General features: G+C 44.0%; 1 protein-coding gene across 3 annotated transcripts in view; it reads right to left on the reverse strand.

Moving 5' to 3' along the window:
* The window catches only part of ephb3b (eph receptor B3b), a gene marked incomplete at its 5' end in the record, with an annotated part of 54,531 nt that overhangs the window by 19,141 nt on the left and 11,931 nt on the right, over positions 1-23,459 (reverse strand). For all 3 annotated transcript variants that reach the window (XM_079220729.1, XM_079220728.1, XM_079220727.1), the window contains 2 exons: positions 1,505-2,177; positions 6,390-6,454. In XM_079220729.1, the coding sequence (XP_079076855.1) occupies positions 1,505-2,177; positions 6,390-6,454 (738 nt within the window). The remainder of the gene's footprint in view (positions 1-1,504; positions 2,178-6,389; positions 6,455-23,459) is intronic.

A 23,459-nucleotide genomic window follows, 5' to 3' on the forward strand; every position in this document is an offset into this window, starting at 1 on the left:
TTACTGTAACTCTTGTGGCGTATTAATGAGAGCAACGGCCTTCAGTTTGAGAAGGAACGGGAGGAGAGAAAAGACTAGTACAGAGAAAGTGGAGAAAGCTGCATGTTGGCATGAGGACAGAAAAGCCGAGAAAGGAGGAGTCATGGCGAAAGGATGATGAGAAATGGGTTTGGAGAAGAGAGTGGACCTGAGGAAAGGTGAAAGGAGAAGAGGTAGATTTATCCCTTGTGGTCTCCACTGAAGCTTGATTAGAGTACATTTTATCAGGACCCAGTCGCCAGGGCTTTAACCTTGAGCTGCCGGGAGCAAACAAATGAGTTTTTAACCACATACACCATGCTTTAGATTTACTACGCTCTCTCTCACACATACACACTCTCCTTCTTAAAGGTGAGTACACATATTTAGGGTCTGTCAGAAGCTGCCAGTGTAAAGTATCTACCTACTCTCTGGATGATCACCAGTATTGGTACTTAACGTAAAGGTCTTCTCAACCTCATTGCTTACTGCTATAACGAGAAGAATGAGCCCTCTGAACCCAGGCAGGCAAACCACACACAAACTGTACATGTGCAGACACCTTGCATTCAACCCCATTGACGAATAAACCTACCAGCTCCCCCCGGCCCCCTCTCTCTCTCTCCGTCTCATTCGGCGGTCTCTATTTGACCTAATCCTAATTTTACGCCCCATACCCCTCAACACACACACATTTTCATTTGCTCTCCTCCATGCTGTCACCTGCACTCCATTTCAGTCCAGACCTTGCTGTTTAAATTCACCTTGCTCTCAACCTCTGTGAACCCGTCATGTTTTCCATCAGACCTGAAACCATCATATATGGCCCTCTCAGAAAAGGACAGCCTCCCCTGCATTTCCATTTATTTAGCAACCAGCTGCCAAGCAAAACTGAGGTCAGAGGAGTGAACAGTTGTCTGCTGACAGTGTCATCTAGTGTGTACATCTAGCGTGTATTATTCTACCTTGTCATCATTGGATTAATGTGTTAAAGAATACGAGGCAAATAAATGGCTCTTAATAATGTGGGAGATAGACAATCTAGTGATAGAGGCTGTGATCTGTCGCAAAAACAATACCTCTTCAATCTCTTCAACAATCAGTGTGTCCACAACATCCATCCGTGCAGATGAAGCGTCCTTCAGCAAGACTTTGACCCCTTATTGCTCACTCATTGTAATTCCCCATGCATGCAACCATCGGATACTCTGTGCCTAAAATGCAAATGTGACTTTTCTCAGCTGTAATAATGTGATACATTATTGATCGCCATAGGGAACCCCCCGCCCCCATCTTGCAGGAAGGAAAGCTGGTGAAATATGCAAATAATAGCACACCGCTCTGTAGATTTGTAAAGATTCATTGCTTTGGATGGCAGTTCATCTGTTGAAGTCCGTCTCTCTAACCTCAAGATTAATCCACCATGACAAACACTAAATAATAAAATCCTAGACGGACTCAAAATACCTGTTGTGAAAACACTCACCTTGACATTGGGTATCTTTCATTGCTGGTTCGAAGCCAGACGAGCAAGTGCAGGCTCCTACAGGAACCATCCATTCGCCATCACCATTGCAATAGAGCTTTAATGGCACGGACACCTCCACAGCGTTGGGGACACAAGTTCCTGGCGCAATGACCAAGGAGGTTGCTTCGGCCCCAGTTGCTGTCTCAGGGAAAACGGCAAAGTTGGCAATGGTGGTGGAGCATTTTTTGTAAAAGACCCTCACTGAGATGAGCGACATGCAAGCGCCAAGATCCTGGAAGGCCAAGTAGAACCCGGCTTTGGACAATGGCCCAAAACTTCGAACCTTTGTGTTTACCCGCCCAGTTTCAAGCATGGAAAAGCTCTCATCTGGGGCAATGGTATCCACTTTCACATAAGGGTTCTCCATCCAGAAAGGGCTGGTGGCTGTGGCTGAGTCTGAGTCAGACTCATAGTAGAAAAGGTTGAAGGTCTCTTTGCAGGAACCTGGGATGTTGGGAATGCTGTTGCAGTCGCGCACTGTGAATTTCATCTCCACATATACACGCAGCACATCCTTCCGTGGGATAAAGTCACTGCGTAGCCAGTTATTCTGGTTGACCTCGCGTACATTGCAGACTTGGTACGTCCGGATGGGGTTCATTGCATCATCGTAGCCACTCACCTCTTCCCACTGAAAAGAGAGTAGAAGATAAACATAAACAGATCAGAGGCTGTACATGTGTATTAATATCTTGGAGAGATATTCAGAGAGTTTCTTTCTGCTTTTGGGGCATTTTCAATAACATTCCCTTGCCTTTGCCATGCTACACTTTTCATCTCTGGTTAGTGAAGCCAGGGACAAGGACTGCAAATTCATCTCAATTACAGCAACCTGTCACCTCCTCACCACAGTGCCACCGCAGCATGTTTACCTCATATCTGTTTGGAAGTAGCAGTCACATTGCTTCACAACCAATTACGCTTCAATTACAGAGCAATGATCGCAACGTCCTCTAATGAAGACGGCAGTTAACCTTCATGATTTTTGTTTTTTACACTCTTCTAAATCTTTCAATGCTGGTACAGTACCCAGGGGGTGAATTACTCAGGATGAAATGGGATTACATTTTCTAAACTTTGATTACTAGCTTCATTAAATAAGCGCAAGCAAACTCGACTTAAAAGCTTTACTGTGAGACACTGTAATCTAATGCATTTTTCAATCTCGAATGAGGACACCAAGATTAAATAATTTCACTTCAAATAGTGATTCCTGTGTGTATAATATATCTTTGTACGTGTGTGCTTAGGGATCTGCTCTCCTTTCCTATCAGACAAACAGAGTGCTTTTTTTTTTAACTAAGCCAAGGCCTAGTAAGGTTATTTGCATATGTAGCACCTTACAAATAAGTGTTTTGCAGTAGGCATGGCAATGCATTAAATCATTTAAGAAACAATGAGGGAGATTCAATTTAAGTAAATAAAACTAGATAAATTAATAGAAGCTCGAATGCAGTTTCAGATAATAGTATGTTCTACTTTACATGGCTGTCATTGGACTTGCAACCTAAATCCCTGAGATTGAACCTGTGACCTTCGGATTACAGGGTGGTCACATCACTCTGCCCCCCTGCGACCCTGAAAGACTAGAATACTTAACTCATTAAGTCCAAGACACATATATAACAAATTGCACTCTCAGGCCCGAAGTTTGCCTGGGAATATTTGATTGAAGGCCCCAATGTGTTCTCCAGAGCCAATTGTTTCTATCTGAGCATCTTAATTGAGGCTGTGGATATGGATATGGATGTGGTGAAGACAAGTCTATTCATCCAGGACCCTGGAGGCCATGAGGTGGAGAGGGAGAATGGGTGAAGCTCGGCCGTTGCATTAAAACGATGGCTTGGTGAGAGCGAAAAGGAAGCGACAAGAGGGAATCGATAATCACCGGCCAGGTCAATGGGATGGCTAAAAGGATGAAGTGTCAATGGGTATTTAGTTCAGTGTAATAAATCACCCACTGCAAAAGAGCGATGCAGCCAAGTGTTTGTGGGTGTGTGTATGACTTTGTGCGTGTTTGTTTAAATGTGCGTGTTTGTTTAAATGTGCTTGTGTGAGTCTGTCTGCCAGAGTGTTTACTTGCTCTGTGTTTGTCTGAGGGTATGTACGTATAGTTGTGTGTATGTGTGTGTTTAGAGAGAGGTCATCCCCCAGAGACACGCACCAGTGGCCAAACACTCTGAGCGCCTGCTTACGAAGCCTGAATGAATTAAGTAGGTCACGTGAAAAAGGGTCAAGTTTCTTGGCATCGATTTCTAACGAGATTAATCGTTATGCAAGATTTGCGATTCCGCTCCATTTTATCTTTGTCCTTTCCAATTTCAGCTTTCAATTTTACTTCCAGATGACGATGAAGAATGTCTCTGTGATGCACTCTTTGACCTTCCAAAAGCTTAAAGATATGTATGGCAACATTTTGGCATAGCTATGACTCTTTGGAACAAACTATGGATATGGATGGAGAAGGTAGATGCATGTTGTGCTGCAGGACTACCTGCCATTCATCGACCTTAAATTAATTAATGAGACAATAACTTTCCACGAGTGTCATTAGCTTTGGGCATTAGCTGAAATGTTGTAGCCCCCACAAGCGTTTGTGTTCTTTATTCTATTTATTGTTTGTATGAATAAGCTCTCTGAGGCTCATTTTAAAGACAATTTCGCTTCTTCAAAGCATGTTTTGGCATGCTGGGGATCTGTGAAGCAGGCAGCGATACTCGAACAATAGTTATTATCTCCACAAGCTAACTAACTTGGTTATGGAAAACCCTGTGGGTGTCTTTCCAAGTCTGAAGGAAGCCTTGCTATGAAGGGGAATACCACCTTCATGACCCATCTGTTTTGGAAGACAAATGATACAGTATATGGACAAACACACACACACACACACACACACACACACACACACACACACACACACACACACACACACACACACAATGCAGGGAGACATAGGGACAATTGGAAATGCAAGCAACAACATGAGTGCAGCTCGAGATAGGTGTCTACGTGCACAGACCCTGAAACACACAGACATGCATGATACACAGATTCTGCCGGTTATTACTAGAGACAGATTAAGACAGTGAGATAGAGAAATCCACATACCACAGACACAGAGGGGAAAGAACACACACACACACACACACACACGTGATGGCAGTGCCTTACACATTAATAATTAGATGTGTCACAAATAGCTGCAGTTTATATTTCCTCTGTGTATCTTTATGTCAGATGCTTTATCAGTATGTGTTGTGCAACACTGTGAAAAACACAGAGATACTGTGACTCAGACTTGACTGGACAGCATGCCTGCCAGAATGTAAGTAGTCTGTCTGAGTGAAGACTTTTTCTAAGAGGTTTTCTCTCAAATGCTGTCTCCCTCTCTATGCTTGGACACTTCTGTGGATTGTACTTAATCTCAGTCTCACTGTTCTCCACCTCCCTTCCAGCTCTCACAGTTTTTTGTTTTGTTTGTCCTCTCAGCCACTGCATCAGTTCTTCTGAAACACTCGTCATCCGTAACAAAAACAGGACGCTCCCGTGGCAAGACCCCAAAAGCATACAAGTAAACACATGCACAATACATTGTGCATAACGACAGAAAAAAGACAGCAGGGAGGATTGATTTTTTTTGGAAAGAAGAAAAATAAAAGGAGGAAAAAACGGGTGGAAAGACAACTTGGGAACAATCACCATCTGCAGGACATTCTGCTACAAAAAAAGGCAGGGGAGAAATTCTTCTCCAGTCTTTTGGCTGATAAATGGAAATCTGGAGCGCAAGAGGCTCCCCACTGTATGCATATCTATTGAAAAGGAGCATCTGTTGCGGGTTTGCTTGGGAAAGAAACGGGAGGCGTTGTGCATGGGACCGGTGGGAGCATCACTGCTGCATTGTAGCTTAACGAGGAGGAGGGGGGCAGATGAAGGCAAAGGAAGATGGACGGATAGGAAGGGAGAGGGACGAAGGGGAAGGAGGGCACGAAAGGCTGTGAGGGTGTTTGTCCTACTGATTGTTGCAGCTGATGTGGCTATATGTCTGGCTTCATTAGCGGTTAGTTACTTGGAAGTAAAAGAAGGGAAGAATAAGGAGGGTGGTGGAACAGCTGGGGTGGAATGTTCCTGCAACTGCAGGGTAAAAACAAAATGTAAAAAATGAGGGCCCACATTTTAAAACACAAGGGCCAAGTCAAAGGGCCACACAAAGGCAAGGGGAGGAGCGCTGGGGGTCTTTGAAGTACAGCTGAGGAGGGGTCAAGACTCCTCTTTAAGGCTATTGTGGAGACCACATGGGAAAGCAAGATGGGGCTGTCACTGGCACATTGTGTGTGGTAGATTTGGATGCCGGGGCGTGCAATGGGTCAATGGCAAGAAATATCTCGTGAGGAAACTGGTGTTTTTTTGTATTTTATCAGTGCAATGTGTCAAGGGGAAGGGAACATCTGTGCAATTGTATTGCAGTGTATCTCTTCCTGCTTGTTGAAAAAACGCATCCTGATGAATTCCAAAACATATACTGAGTGATTTGCCAAAGAAGGTGTGCAGACACACTGTGTGTAGAAGCACAAGCACACACAACCACACTGAATGTACCCCTTGAATAAGTATATAGTTGAAGTTACTGTCTACACCTGAACATATATGTGAATTTAAATTATAAATATAAAACAGTGGTTATGTTGTCCACACAATTCTCTCTTCTCTTCCACCATCTGTTTCTCCATCACTAAATCAGTCTTAGTCTACATGAACACACAAAGATATGCACGCGCACACACACACACACACACACACACACACACACACACACACACACACACACACTGCACAGTGAACTCACCCCGGTCTCAGGGTGTGCAGTCCAGGCTAATTCTGTCGTGGCCCACTTTGTGTCCATCAGCGTTTCTGTGAACAGAAGCAGAAAGAAAACAACCAGGTCAGACAAAGAGGAACAGGGCGACATGGGAGATCAATAGAACTTTCAATAGTTTTACAACAATGTCATAAAACTTGTAAAATGAGCCGCGGAAGAGATAAGAGGCTTTGACCAAAGTCGTTCTCAGATAACTGGGTGAATAAATGAATGACAGAAAGCGCGGGCTTAGTGCGATTTTAGATTCAATTAGACAAAGACGTCCTGTATGTCTGTGAGTGACAGGAAGACCGACAGACAGTGGGAGAGTGAGTCAGGGATCTAGGTGGGGGATCTGTGAGGTATTGTGTGACATTTTACTGCGGCTCCTTGTCTGGCTAATTTGTTTCAATTAGACGTTTGCTTTTATACGGGGGAAAGGGAACAACAGCGAGTCTCGCTGAGAAACGGTTCCGCTTCCCACAGGGCACCGCAACACACACACACTTGATAACACCCACACGTACATCGAGTAACAGGTTGTAAAACTCTCCAAGATATACAACCCAACAGAAGGCTTCAGTGAAGAGGGGGGGTTATAAAGTTAGGTGTCACAAAAGAGGAGCTTTTGAGCGGAACAGAGGTCGAAACACTTCAATTGGATTCACTTTCTGCCCATAGTCGAGCACATATGCACTTCAAGTTTACCTTACTGCACACACACACACACACACACACGCACACGCGCGCGCGCACACACACACACACACACACACACGCACACACACACACACACATTATGTTTACAATACACACAAAATGGTGGACAGGATTCTCTCGTGTAAATCCCTTCTCTCCTCTCCCCTTTTCACCCTCTTGTTTCTACTGGCAAAGACGACGGCTTTGCGAGAGCAGCGAAGGAACACTATAAATGTTGAGTCTTTTACTACCTGGTGCTCAAGGCACAGTATGCAGCCACCGTTATTATCTCAACCGCTGTGCTGTTCTACAAGATAGTAAAAGATGATGAAACGACAGTGCCAGAAAGTGAGCTTGAACCGTTCCTGTCGGTGGGAGGAATTGCGAGATGTTCCAGTTTCGTGGGACGAACCTGAAGAAGTCTATTAGCTCACTTTGCTACTCAACCAACCTCTCTGAAGTTTTTTTTCTGCCTTTATCTCCCTCCTTTTTCTTTGTATTTTTTTGGTCCTGGTAAGCTGACAGGAAACAGGTCTTGGGAGCGAAATAAAAAAGTAAACCCCAGCCTCCCCCCCCCCTTACCTGCTGCATTCAGGATCACACGCAAATACCTTCGAACTCAGAGACCCATTGTGAGTCTAACTCTGTAGAGACAGCTTGCTCCAAAATCTGGAAATTCCCATTGAATCTCTCCCCCTCATGCTATGAGTAAGTAAGTATGAGTGTGTATGTGCCTATTACACCGGTGAGAAAACATGACTTCCAAGAGAGTTCCTGCCAAGGGGAAATATGGGCAAAGGGGTCTGAAAGCTTTACTGTGAGCCATTTCCCACAGCGAGAACTGTCTCTCTGGGAGCGGCTCAGGGAGCAAATATCATGTACACGCAGCTTTGCAGGGTTGTATCCAGCTCATGACCAAACAACTGTTTTCCTTTCTCGCCTTTCAGTCTCTGATTTTCTCTTTGTGCTGATAGTGGCGATGCTTTCAAACAAATACTGAAATCAGTCTGCTTTTGCGGAGAGCTCTCTTTGCAATCAGATACAATGAGCCACATTTGTCTCTTGCGCAAATAAGTTTCTACTTCCGCTGATTCATACCATGACAGTGTGTGATTTAAGACCTTCTACTGACAGCTACGCAGGTAGGTAAACCGCTGAGGTGGAAATTATACACCTTCGCCGCCTGGTGTTTATTATTATGACTGGCCCGTGTGTACGGTGTATTGGCTTGTCATTAGAGCTGACCTTGCTGAAAATTACAACATGGTGAAATACTGATAGGTGGAGTCAAAAAAGTGGAGACAGAGACAAGAGAGAAAGAACAAGAGCCGGAGAGCAGAAAGAGTTACATGGAAAACACGAGCACACAGGTGTGCGGTCTGACTCGGTGGTGTCATTTGGAAGTGCATGTGCAGCAGTTACACTTCTCTTCTCGATGCATCTGCATTGTTTAGCCCTACCAGGTCTGTGCTTGTGTGTGTGCTTGTGTGTTGTGTGTGCATGACTGTGTGTATGTGTGTCTATGTGGTTGTGCAATTGTGTGCGTTTGTGCATTAGAGCTCTGTATTGTGCCCGAAGTGGACCACCAATCCAGAGTCAATGGGCCAAAGCAAAAGCACTGAATGACCCCGACCTCACTGCTGAGGTCGCTGCTCCCTCTCTGTCAGAGTGTGTGTGTGTGTGTGTGTGTGTGTGTGTGGGTTGTGTGTGTGCGTGTGTGTGTGTGTGTGCGTGTGTGTGTGTGTGTAGGTGCGGCTGCTATACTCATTTGTCTATGCACACTTTTTGTGTGTGTGTGTGTGTATACAATATAAGGTAGTAGAGGTGCACTGCAATATTCATGACCGTGCAGCAAATTTAGACACTTGCACAGTGATTTAAAATACAAACAGACGCAAACACAAACTATAGAGGAACCACAACAAACCAGACAACGAAGTGCTGTATGCCTACGCTCGTAGCAACCATTTCTGTCTGCCAAATTGACAAAACCCGTGCTATATAGATGATAAAGGATGGGAGAGTGCCAAAGACAGATTAAAGAGAGAAAGGTATTTTTTAAAGCAAACAACCTCTGAAAGCTTCTAAGACCATGCTGGCGGCTTGCCTAATAGGCTCGGCCAAGGGAGAGAGAAAAGAAAAATAGATAGAAAGAAAACCAGAAGGACGAGTTGGGGGAGAAACAGCCATTGTGTGACTATGAGATCCTCCCTAGTACACAGGCAGTGCTCTCATTTGCCTTTTAGCTTGATATGTTTCACGGCACCCTGTTAAATCATGAAAATGTAAAAGTGAGAGCGGGGAGGATTGTACGTTGGAGGGAAGAGAAAAAGCAAACTGAATGAATCAAGCAAATGAACATGCAAATGTTTTGCTGTAAGACACACAGAATGAAGCATGCAGTTGTGGGAGGTAGCACCGGATCAGGGTACACAGATGCACAAGGCTGCTTAATCCGTCTTCCTCGCACGCACTCTCACTTCTTTCTTATTTGTTTTCAATCTCTTTCTCATCATCCCTGTGAAACGCTGGATCTAATTCCTCATCTTTCTCTTCATCTATTCCCCTGTTGTGACTCACTTTCTCTGACTACTTTTTCTTTCTTCCTTCCACTCCGAAGTGATATGTTTGACCTCTTTTCATTTGTCTTTTCCTCTTCCTTCCTCCTTTCCTCGCCGATCTCTATATCTGTGCCTGTGTTTTCACGCTGTGCTTTGATGGATGTGACTTGTGGGGTACAGGGGAATGTTTTTCAACCTCCCACCGCTTACGAAGACTATTCAATTAGAGAGTTACTGTTTGAGTAACCTGGGGATTGCTGTAGAAAAGTGGTATTTATGATTGAGGTCAAATGCACCTGGGATTAGCATAACACACATGGGGGGTTCTCTGCTAGCTCTGATTGTGTGAGAAGAATTGCAGGAATACAAACAGGCTTGGGGAGATCATATGCAGGCAAATACATGCGTTCACGCACACATGCATGCACACACGCAAAGCAAACCCCTACACTCTAATCCCCTAATGACAGGGCAGGCCTAATAACAGGGGAGGGCACTGAAGCATTAGTCCCTATGGCCGCATCCAACGCACGCACGCACACACACACACACACACACACACACACACACACACACACACACACACACACACACACACACTGGCCCCACAGTAATAGACTCCTAAAATATTTCTTTGTTCAAACAAGCAGACTTCTTAGAGAAGGAAAAAAAAGGCCCAAAGAAGAAAAGGGGAAGAAAGGCTATTATTGAGAGAGAGAGGAATGTGTCGTCGTTTCATAGGGCCCGAGTAGCAAGTAGCAGACAGGTGAGGGATTTAGCTTGGATCTCGCCGCAACTACTTTGAGCTTTTTAGCATGCTCGTCTTTGTTAGCGTGACCTCGTCAGATGACAACAGAAAGATAACTGAACCAAACACACAGATATGTCTCGACAACCTAGGAGATATGATTGTTACAGACACGCAGAGCAATGTCGGAAATGTCAGCAAAAAGCTGACTTAACCGCTTCCTGTTGGCCTGGTTTCCTGCTATATGCACAAAACAAAATGGCTTCCGCTCATTCTAGCTTTAACTGCTGTATTAATGACGCATGATGACAGCAAGATTTTGTTTTCGGGCAGAAAGAAAGTAATGAAAAAAGCGGCAAAAAACTTCAAACCTCCTCGATGACTCTTTCCCCGAAATCCTTCCCTTAGGCTACTCCACTAGTTAATTATCTGCTCAGCACCTCTTCCCCCTAGTTGCTTTTGTTGTATTCTCCTACAGTCAAACAGACCAAGCACATGGCAACGTGGCATGGGGTAGCCACTCCATTAAAATACTATGCCGTCTGGTTGCCAAACACTTGAGCCTCTGTTTAGCCAGAGAAACAGTGAAATGTGTCAACACTGAGAGCGAGGACCCCACGCTCAACTTATTAGCGCTATTAGCCTGATTGCTTTCTGTGCTATCTTTGTTGGCTCCACTTTTGTCAGCCAGTGTGGAGCAGAGAAAGAGAGACACAGGGAAAAAAGAGAGCAGGAGGAGGGATGCTATTCAAATTCAAATTGTCCAAGCAGCCTTTTTGCCTTTGTGCAGGGCCAGAGTGCGATGATTAGGAGAAGTCCCCTCCATTTTATGGCGAGACCTCCCCTTCAGCACCCCCCCCCCCCCCCCCCCCCCCTGCACCCCCCCACTCCCACCCACCCACCCACCACACACAGTCACGGTAATTGGTTGCTGCGACATGGACAGGCCAAGGAGGTGATTCCTCTGTGGAATTCCTGAACGGACTCGCCTCTCATGACAACTCCCCCCCCCCTTTCAGTCAGCACACACACACACACACACACACACACACACTTCACCTCACTAACACTCACTGTCAGTCATCCCACAATGGCTGTCACACAATAGGTTTGTCCTGTGTGTGTGCGCTAACAGGGTTACGCCGTTGATGCCTAGGACATAAGCTCTATTTCCACCTTTCTGTGTCTCTCTTTCTCCCTCCTTGTCTCTTATTTTTAACTCAAGACTCGTTCCTATCTCACTCAGTGTAACTCTTATGTCATCTCTCCCCATGGTGAGGTCTAATGAACGTAAGTTTTTGCCTTGTGCATTTGTCGCTGGGCCCCTGCCCCTCAATTATTTCCCCCTCGTAAAAAGATACCTTGGGGCCTGATACTGTTTGGGTTTTTTGGTCTGTCTGCTTGGCCTATTATGTCTGTAGAGGCAATTTCTGACAGCTCTTACCAGATACCTCTGGGACCTGTGATGAATAAACAAAAACAAACACTACAATGTTCTTTTCTGTCAGAGGCTTTATGTGAGCAGAGCAGAGAAGTTGAGATGGAAAATAGCTTTGATCACAGTAAGAGGACATTGTGAGCTTGCACAGCTGCTTCTTAAAATTGCATGTATGTGTGAGCGTGTGTGTAAGTGTGGGTGTGTTTGCTGCAACCAAGGAGTGTATTGCCTTTGCAAGGGCTCACGAAGTCTAGTCTAGTTCCTGTGCCGATGTACTGGGCCTCTTTGTCTTTACCCCCTATTTTTTTCTCTCTCTCCCCCCCCTATCCCCTTCTCTCACTGACTCTCCTAATTACAAAGCACATAGGATCTGACGAACAGGTAGCCCTAAGGGCAGCTGTCTACAGAACCAGGTGTGCCTTCATGGTTGTGTGTGTGTGTGTGTGTGTGTGTGTGTGTGTGTGTGTGTGTGTGTGTGTGTGTGTGCGTGCGTGTGTGTGTGTGAATACATGTGTGTCAGCAAGTGTGTGTTTGAATGACTATGTGCATTTATGCGTCTTGCTGTGATGAGTATGAATGATTGTACGTGTGCCTGTTTGAGTCATGAATGTGGGCGCGAGTGGTTGAAACTGAAGCTTCTGCTTTGTCTAATGCATTGTCACCGAGGTTTTTACCTTTGTACCTCTTAGGATTAGTCGCTCTAATGTTTGCGAAGCTTGAGAAGCTTGAGGTATTCAAGCTTCTTTCACTGTATTACTCTGTGTAAGTCAATATAGGGAACTACATTTTCTTACTGAATGTGCTCAAATTGGAAGTCTCACAACCTGCAGCTTGCAAACTTCCTTTTGTGTGTGCATATGTGCGTGTGTGAATGTGCGCATTCTCTCCCTTCTATTCCCCAACTTCCTAGTTAACCACCCAACCCCTCACCCTGTCCGAGACCCGGAATTCACAGCTGTCTGCATTGTCCCGTGGGTTCATTGAATAGCTCTGTGTTCAGTTGCTATTGAATAAGTCACAGCCCCTTCATCAACAGTACTGACGAAATAACACATACACACACACATTAGCGGTTGGGGGGAAGCCTTTAGCACTTGTTTTATTGGCTATTTCCTCTGACACAAGCACTTTAGAATACCTTCAAAAATCCAATTCTGGAAAGCTTCAATGGGAATCCTCGATAGTGTGAGGGTCTGCATTTCGTCAGGAGTGCCTTCTTTGTTCCTTTTTGTGTACCTGGATCTAATCAGCACTTTTTTTTGTTGTTGTTTGCTTTAAAATGGACGTGCCAGTGTTCTAACGACAGCAGATTGCTTGAGACATGCAGTTTAATTTACAGCTGACTGACGTGGTGTTTTCAGGGAATACTTAAGCTAGCCTTGAACCTGCAACCTTTTAGTTACCGCTTCATTTCTCATACTGTGAGAGCTGCACTTAACATTTTGCTCTCCGAGGGGGATGTGAAAGCGTTTGTTCACAGTCCATAACATTCCAAATGTGTTTTCATGTCTTCTCTGCTCCTTTTCTCGGCATGTACACAGACGTTTTGATGTGTGTTTGCTGCTTCTAACTGCTGATACATACTATGGTGACTTAATAACAGAGTTCTGGGACATTGTCTAACCACCTTTGTTTTTAAAGCCATGCCTCTCTCCATGACGTCCAGTTTACTGGGTTTCATTTCTCACCGAAATATTCTTCTGAAGTAGTCATCTCAGACCATGCTGGTTTACTGCGCTGAGATGTTTGGCCTTGTCTAATTATGGCTGCCGGTGCTCTCACTCGCCTCTAACTGCAAACCAAGTTTCGGGCTTTATTTATTTGATAGCGACACCATGTGAAATGAAAATACAACTCTGACAATTACAGTAAACAAGGATACTGTCACCACAAAATACCTCTTCCCTATTTGTACTTTTCTACAAATTGAAAAAGGCCTCTAAATAAATCAGATTTTAATCATAATCTACCATGGATAGCTTCATTGTTGCATTGATTTTTATAAGGTTTGATGCCACATTCACGTCTTCCATTTTATTTTGAAAAGGCGTGTTCCTAATTTGCAAGTGATTACGTTCAAGGGCATCACGTCTGCCTGTGTTTAACCGCCACCAGGAAACAGGCGCAGAACCAGGCTTCTGTAGGGCCACAGGATGTTTACATCACCTTACATGGAAACTATTTCCTCAACCTTTACTATAAATGAAGAGATTTTTCATTCACAACCCTTCCTGGAAGTCCTCCAAACCTGTCTCTCTCTTTCTTTTCCAGCATTTCATAATTCAGTCTGGGTTAATTTTTGTCCCCCTCCAATAGAAATCAGCAATGAATGCTGACAGTAAACACTGTTTAAGCATGACACGCTAGTTATGATTTGGATTGCTGAATCCAAGAGGGACTTGTTCTGCGTGAGACACCTAAATACCATGATCTGATTTCCTGGCTAATGACTCAGCATCTGAAAAATGCAAACAAGCAAGTGAAAGGCAGGTTTGTTTTTTTGCCTCAAGGATCTGCATATGGAAATATGGATCTCCTAGTCAAGTTCTGTGGGTATTTGTGCGTGTGTGTGCATGGGTGTATTAGTCAGAGTGGAAGGAAGAAAGCGAGACAGAGTAATTTGGCTGTCTATCTTTGTCTGTGTGTGTGTGTGTGTGTGTGTGTGTGTGTGTGTGTGTGAGAGAAAGAGTATGCGTGTGTCACTACAGTTGTTGATTTCATTCCGTCTCACCTAACGCTCCCTGCGGGTGGGCGGCACTACCTGGAATACAATTTGTATTGAAAACACAATAGTGTAAGTGCAACCTCAGCCAGGTCTGATTGATTTACGAGTTTGTCATGCAGATGAAAGGCAAAGAAGAAAATCACACACACACATAAATACACATAGGTGCACATTTTAAACTTCTATAAAAAGACTTTTGACACATACCAAGATAACAAGCAGACAACATGCCTCCTGACATCAGTTGTGTCATTACCTCACTTTTAACCACGGCTAGGCATAACACATACGGTTGTTGAGTTCAGCAACAGCACAGCCAGCATGAGCAAAATATTCTTTGACATCTTCTAAAACGGATACATTTCTTTTTTATCTATTCATCTCATGTTCCATGTAATCTGGCATATACTTAAAGCGTGTTGCTGACGTTCAACAATTGCCTCAATATATGTTTATCTTCAAAGAGAGAGACATAAAAGGAGGGCGGTGAAGTAATTTACTCAATGAGATAAAGAGGTGCCGATATTCTTTGATTGGCTGCTTTGTCTGGCCGAACCTGCGGACTGCTCTGAGGACTCCACAGTGGATATGGCTAATGAGCAAACACACAACCCTGATATGAATCGTGTGAGGTGGCGCAGACGACAGTAAATATGAAGTGCCTCGAAGGTCAAACGAGAAGCGGGAAAGATAGATTATGATTTAATTAGTCTTGAAATAAACTTAATTCTTACTCAACATTCTCTTTGAAATTTGAAATCTTCACTAAGATTTTTTTTTAATCAATCAAAGAGTGACTTGCAGGTATGAGAGGCAGATATCCGGGGTTATGAAGACACAGTTGTGTCTAAAAAAATCAAGCATCAACTATCTATCTATGCCTCCTATTTTTCTCTGTCTTTATTCACAGAAGGCAGCATCCCAGTGTTTTGTTAGGCTGAGCTTGTGTGTCTGTCTGTGAGCAGAAATTCACCTGGCGCCACTGCCTCTCTCAGGGATTTGGGGTATTAGTGCTGCAGGCTAACACTGTGACAGGTGAGTGTCAGGACTCGCTAACCCTAAAGTCACATTTAGCACATCAAGTGTGCCAATGTGGTTTAGGCAGCCAGCAACGTGCCCCTATACTTTGCCATCCTCAACCCCGAGAAAAGACTTCTTGGGAGAGACTATGACTGCTGACCACACTGGAACTAACGCATCACAGGTTTGATCGCCAAAGTCAGCGTGTGTCCATTATTGGACTGTTAAATGCCCTTAAGAAAGAAAATTAACTTATATTTGCTCAGTGATTGTAAGTTACTCTGCAGCAGTAAAATTCAAAAATCCATGTCGGATACAAAAACCAATGAATGTGGAATGAACCATGTGAAACTAATAACAGGGTATGTGCCAACAGTCATTTTAAATGCATTACTCCCCAGCGTAATACCGCCACAGCACAAAGGAAATGACTATTGAATATGGGTTTATTTGTCGAGATAAGCAAGGGAGTGAGAGAGAGAGAGAGAGAGAGAGAGAGAGAGAGAGAGAGAGAGAGAGAGAGATATTCCCAGCTTTGGGTGTGGTTGCTTGTGAAAAAAAGGCATGCAGTGAACACTCATTTAAACCAGCGTTGCTTCTCCCTAGATTTCAGCAAAAGCAAAAAGAGGAGGAGAGAAAAAGGAGTCGTGGATCAAACAAGGGAGGGAAAAGGGAGAAAGAGATGGAAGTGCGAAAGAAAAGAAGAGATATTCAAAGAGAGAGGGGGGAGCAAAGCAGAGAAAGAGATGGGAATGAAAGGCAAGGGGGGCAGTAAGGTAACAAAGGGGGGGTGAGGAGGGAGGAGAGAACACAGAGGAGAGAGAAGGAGGGAGAGGAGAGGATGGAGAGCTGGTACATGCTCTCTTGTATTCCCTACAGCCGCTGTGCTTCTTTCATTGCCACAGTTTTTTTGGCATGCTGACATGCAGCGGCCTTCAGAGACTGTGTGTCTGCGTGTGAATGTGTGTGTGTGTAGACGTCTACCATGCCCTGTATATGTGTATGTGTGTGCGTGTCTTCACGAACTGTCTGTGTTTAACATGCGGCCTGATGGGAACTGTTTTTGCTCATTGCCTTACAGCAGCCCAGGGAGCCATCGTCTACTTCACTGCTGTACTTTTCTCCTCTCCCTCTCCTCTCCTCTTCCTCTCCCTCTCCTCTCCTCTCCTCTCCTCCCCACTGCCCCTGTGCCAACCAGGGCGTCCATTCATGACTGCTCGATAGCTCTAGTAACAGACTGTGTAGAAGATAACGGCACAGATTCCCAGACCAAACATATGGAAATGTAATAGCAGCTACAACTTATCCTTGGGGAGTAATGTGTGAATTTCAATGCACACATTTCATTGGTGCCGAGGATGGTGTTTGTGTGCACTCACACACTCACCTGTGTGAATGGGTGAGTAGTTGCTTGTTTGGGTGGAAGCTGGTGATTATCGGAGTGTCTCAGAAGCACAAGAAGCATAAACAAACTCAATGCACGCACACACTGAGACACCGACACGCTTTTGTTCAATCGAGGTGGGCTATTGTGCTGCCTGTGCAGTTGGATTGTGTGTGAGCAGTTAACTCACAGCTCTAATAGCAGGTTTCAAGCAATTCTGTGTGTCAGCAATGGCTGACTCAACACACAGAACTCAATCACATGGGAACACAAACCCATACTGTACACTTGCATAATGCTAATGCATACACATTATGCACAATACGTTATTAAGCAATAATAACACCAACACACTGACAAATAGAAAATGAGACATGTCATTAAGACACTCTCTCTCTCACACACACACACACACACACACACACACACACACACACACACACACACACACACAAATCCTGTTTGTTCACTGGGGGTGTAGCCTAGAAAGAGCTGGAACCGGGCATTGAATAAAAGCCGTGGCTTTTTGAATGGCTGAGCACCACAAGTAAAGGGCTTAGCACCCAGCTTTGCCATTCTGTTTCAATAGCCACTGAGTCTCTCTAACAAATACAGGCTCTCTCCCTCTCTCTCTCTCTCTCTCTCTCTCTCCCTCTCCCTCTACCATTGTTTCTCTTAATACAGTCTCTTCTAATTCAGTCATCGGCCAACATATCAGATCACCTTCCAGTGCAGCATGTAATGATTGTGTTGAATTTAATTAAAGATGGCTACTTCCTGTTACACCCGGAACAGCTGCTTGTGCTTCTGCAGCTAGGGGCAAAGCCCTGATGCGGTCCACATTTTGAGCGTGCCGGTGGCCTCCAATTACTTTAAAACAGTTTAAAAAATACTGTGGCGGTAGAGACCAAAAGTCTTTGAGGTTTGCTCGTTTCTTTTCTGCTTCTCCTCGGAAACGTACACAGACAGGGTAAACAAAAAGACAGAACCGAAATAGGAGCTGGGGACTACCCTATTAGCGTCGACTCAGCTAGACATACTAAAGGCTCATTGAGCAACCGCTTATGATTTATGAAGATGTTGCAGGGTAATTATCAAGTCAATTATCACCGCCAGTCATGTTAATTTCCCAGGTATGCCCTCATTTACCTGTGAGGAAGAAAAAAAGGAGGAGGTTGAACAAAAAAAAAGAAAAGTGATAGAAAATGGCATATGGGGAATTTAGTCTGATGAGTAATTATACTCTACCCCACCACTATCACACATACACATCATTGCACCCCCACTCCCCTGTCCTTTCTTTTCAAAAGGAAGGATAAGGAGGACCAGGTGGCGAGCAGACCCTGCGGGCAGACTGATTCTTCTCACATCAGCTTGTTAAGAAGACAGAGGGCTTGTTACAGTTTACCTGCTTGCCCAGTCATTAACCATTCAGGTCAAAGACGCCGAGAACAAAAGAGAGGTTAGGGCAGTTAAAGTCAGGAATGCAACCCGCCAGGTCAGGGCTCTGCGGGCCTGTGTGACTGAGACGCTGTCGCACGCACACATCCTTTCTGTTATAGCCACGCAAATCCATATACACAAAGATCACATAAAAGCACAGATATCTCTTTCTCTGCTGTACCCTCACCTACAAAGAAGTGTGGGAGTGGCGCTTTATGTAAAACAAGTAAAGTCCTAATGTAGCATGCAACACTACAGATGCAAACAGGAAGAGGAACAATAGCCTAGATGCACAAACCCCAGACACTGTTTTCCAGTCCATAAAACACTGGGCAAGGTGAACTGGGCAGGTCGTTTGATTTCCTTTCTTTTTTTCTCAGTAATCCTTTCTTCCGTCGTCTGTCTTTTGTTTCTATTTTGTCTCTACCTTTCTCTTTTGTCTCTATCTTTATGACTCTCCTTCATACATGTATGGACAGTCTTCTCTACTTTTTTCCTCCTACCTAGGTGTATGTTCGCTGGCTAACAAACCAGCTTTGGAGTAAAGTAGTTCCAGTTTTACTGCCTCTAAAACCTTGGCAGCAGCATTGCTCTCTTGCGTGAGATAGCTGAATACAACGTCATTTCTGCCTGCCCTTTCTTTCATTCGTCGCACTGTGGGCAACGGTTAATGGTCTATGATGACAAACAGCTGCGGAAGGATTGCTGAAAAGGGTTTATAGATTTATTTTAGGAACCAGGCTTTTATTTTCAATTCTGCAGCGGGTGGAGGCAGATACGTTTATTTGTTATGTGGCATCATTAACTTAAAGTAAGAGGTGCAAGGGCAAGATCATTATTATTTATGGTTATTTTGTTTTGCAATGCCACATACCCACAAATGGCTGGGTGAGAGTAATCACGCTGATCAGTGATGGAGTTGAAGCTCTTTTTCTCACACTATCTGTGTATCTGTGTATGTCTCTCTCTCTCGGGCTCCGCTCGCCAACAAGATTCTTGTCGGACCCACATTCTTAATCACCACTGAGTTAATTAATCCCACACTTGGTGGCTGTAATAACTTGACTTGTTAGACCTCCTCTGTGCAAATGGACTTCGCCTGTTCAGCAGCTAAAAGCACCAATAATGAACCAGTCAGGAGAAAAGCATCGTCAGGCCAATCCATAAAAAGCCCCAAATATGGTCATGTCAATGCTAATATCTGCTCGACCTTACATGTACATTGCATTTTCAATTTACCCATTTAAATAACGTTCCTGCAAAGTGCCTTCTTGTAAGTGTAGCGGTACTGTGCAATAGGCTTCAGAATCTATATTGCAAGATGACATGAGAAAATGCAACAACACCTTTGTGTGTCTCTCGAAGTATGATGCAATTTGAAGGTAACAAATAACAGCTGAACTAGTTGTTGTATTATCTTAATTCATTATTACAATGTTTACAATTTAATGCATTGGTATAATTGTCATAATATATATATATATATATATATATATATATATATATATATATATATACATATATATATATATATATTTTTTTTTTTTTTTTTAAACAATGCCGTACATTTTAGTGCCACAATTTCAACAGTATGATCTCAATAAGTAAAATAGTTGATTTAGAACATAGAACATAGAATATAGAATATAGATTATACAATATATTATAATAGACCATAGTATATAGAATATAGTATATAATATAGAATATTTTAAATGTAAACAAAAATGGGGCTGACAATGACCGGACAGGGAATGTAACAGCCAAACTAGAGCCTGTAGCATCCACACATACATGAACTGCTCTCAGCCTAGCTCTGATTGTCTGGTCAATATCATGGCCAGGGATTGGTGAGGTCCCAAACCTTATTAATTATTAATGTATTTAACCTATAGAGAAACCACTCGATAGATAGGCACGGCACAAATTCTGGGCTCTGGGCAATTAAAAGAAATTGACGGATGCACGGATAGACACAAGGCTACTAGAGTCCATATGGCAGGTGGCTTTCAGAGGCCCACTTCAATTACATAAAGACCTCTGCGCATTGGCATGACACATAGAGGGCCCCAGATATCAACACCAGAGAAAGAAAGAATAAATCATTCAGCAGTTAGTAACGCCACACATGGACACACATATGTGCACATACACATCCACAGGCACAGACAGACTGGCAAGGATGCAGGTCCCAACATGCAGAGGCTTCACACACACACACACACACAGCACGGGCCGGCATAAACACTCTCTCAAACACACAAACAGAAACTCATACTATCCTCGTCCTAGTAAGATGGATGTCTAAATAATCACATGCTGATTACAGAACCACTTGCATCCATGCTCAAGGACCCGAGCACACTCCAGCAAGTCCACTAAACCCACACCGGCTGACTGGCCTAGAGTCAATGCCTCGACTCCTGTTTCATCTGAAGGTGTCCTGTTGTCCTTATAGCACCTAAAGAGCAGCATAAATCTAAGGGACAGGCGAGTTGTAAATCAGGATAAGGGAGGAGGAGAGAGACACTGTCTAAACAGGAAGTGAGGTAGGTTGAAGTTTCATGGTTTGGCTGAATGATGTGGTTGGAGCTCTGATTCAAATATATATTTGTTCTTTTAGCTTCTTCTTCTCTATGAAAGATATAAAGTCTAGGTATTTCTCATATTGTCATCTGTCTACCTCTCCATTCCTCTGTCTTTCTCTTGGTAGGAGGAATATGGGCTACCCTAGATAATGTATTATGCACCATTTATTGATGTGTAACTAAAGCTGGCGTTAGGAGGGAGTGAGGTGTCACCAATAACCCCCACATAACCACTACCTACACATACACACATGCAGTAGCTCTAGCCACAAGGCCGCCAGGCACCCATTGATTTATTCGCTGACACACATGTTCAAGCACATTCATACACACACACATAAACATTTTCATGTATCTAAAACTTGATTGGATGTGTGTGTGTGTGTGTGTGTGTGTGTGTGTGTGTGTGTGTGTGTGTGTGTGTGTGTGCGTGCATGTGTGTGCGCGTGCGTGTGTGTGTGTGCGCACGCAAGGACACAGAAGGTCATCTGGGAATTTCAAAAGGACCACAGATGTATAATGGAGGTGCCACATTATCACCGGCAGACCAGCAGCTGTGTGTGTGCGTGTAGGTGCGTATGCGAGTGTGTGCATGTGTGTATACACAAGTACTGTGGTGTGCCAAACATCCTGGAAAACCAAATGTGGGGTCTGTTGGCTTGGGAGACAAAGAAAATAAATAATAAATGCTATTCAAATAAACAGACGGGGAAGATGGTAAGTAGATCAAAAGGACAGGGATTTTGTTCATACATTTTCAGGGGTCATTGGCTGGAAAGGTTGGGTTATATGGACTATCAATAGTCAGTGTATACATTAACCTTTTCTGTTTTGACAGCCCACTCGGTTTTAAAATAATATTATCTGAATAATTTGATTACCAGAGTGGCTGAAAACCCTACTTTTAACGTACATGTACAAATGGTCTATATCTCTATAATCTATATGTACATTTAAGTGAACACAAATAAGACTATGTTGTTTAGCACAGGGCTGGCCAAGAGAAGCAATAGTTAACTTTTTTATAACTCGCCCAAAAGTTTCCCCACCTACCCACCTGCCTCATTGTGATCCTTATAACACAGCCTCTGGCGAACTTAGCTAGTTAAAAAATAACAACCCCAATGTTTATGCCTAAGCTTACCCATTAGCACAAGTGTTCAGCTGGGTTCACTTCTGTTGTGGCCTGTGGCGATGCAATCTGAAGGGAATACACAACAACGAGGTGCAAGTTTTTTTTTTTCTCTCCCGACTGGAGACACAGGAAATGAGATGCACCAAAAATATCGGTATGTTTCTATGCAGCTCATATATGTGTTCCATCCACCTTCGACACACACACACACACACACACACACACACACACACACACACACGCACACGCACACGCACACACAAGCCAGACCTCCTGGTAGTCCAAGTTAGCTAGGTGGGGTTGGGAATGCTCCAACAGCAGGGTGTGGATCAGCACTGACCTGATTAGTCATCGTCCTGACCCTGAACCAGCCAAAGTGGGTAGAATACAAATGAATCCCCAAGGGCTACTGGCCGGTAAATCTGACTCTGAGTCGGGACCGGTGTTTATGGGATTCAAACCGCACCACACAAGGCCACAACAAATGGGCTTACTGAACCTGAACAGTGACTTCATTGAAAGGAAGAGAAAAAGGCTTTTGGGCAGGGTGTTTGTAGAACTGATTGGTGGTTACAGTAATAAGTTGGGGTTATAGTAATGATGTCATGCTACTGGCATACTTCATTCAAAAAGGTGTTATGAAGTTAATAATATACATCTGTTGTTTTTTCCTTTCAACATGTCCCGGTTTAACAGAAGATACACACCTCAATAAATCATGGCAGAGTTCAAACTGCAAAGCCCTCGCTGTTCTGGAAAAGCTTTAATATTTCACCAACATTGAAGCCTCTCCTTCATGTCCCTTCCCTATCTAATGACTGTCAAGGCTCAACACATCTGGGCAGCTCTATGCTTGGGTTAATGAACAGGTGAGAAATTACTGAGACAGACGGAGATTGAAATTGATTTTTTTAAGTGTTGCCTCATTATCCCATGTAGGGCACTTCAACCAGTACCAAAGAAACACAACACCAGACAACATGGGTTGACTAACGTCAAGGTCATATGGGCGTTATGGTTCCGTGTGTGCATTGACAGAATGGGGGTCGGTGGTCTGGATTGAGATTGTATGGATCGTCTGGAAGCAGGGCCATTAGTCAGGGACTAATTAGGGGAAACCAAGTGGTCTCCATTCCGGTCGAAGTCAAGATTCATAAATAAGTAAGTGCAGGGGCAGCTTGGTCGCTTAATTAACAAAGCGTGAAAAAAGGCGTGACTCCCAAGAGGCACAAACCCAATCTGGTTGCAAGGGTGGGCTATCGGCAGCGGTCCTGTCGATCTTCGTGGCATTGATTGATAGCAAGCCAAATTGAATCT

This window comes from Taurulus bubalis (genome assembly GCF_910589615.1).
Source record: "Taurulus bubalis genome assembly, chromosome: 7".
In the NCBI taxonomy this organism is placed as follows: domain Eukaryota; kingdom Metazoa; phylum Chordata; class Actinopteri; order Perciformes; family Cottidae; genus Taurulus; species Taurulus bubalis.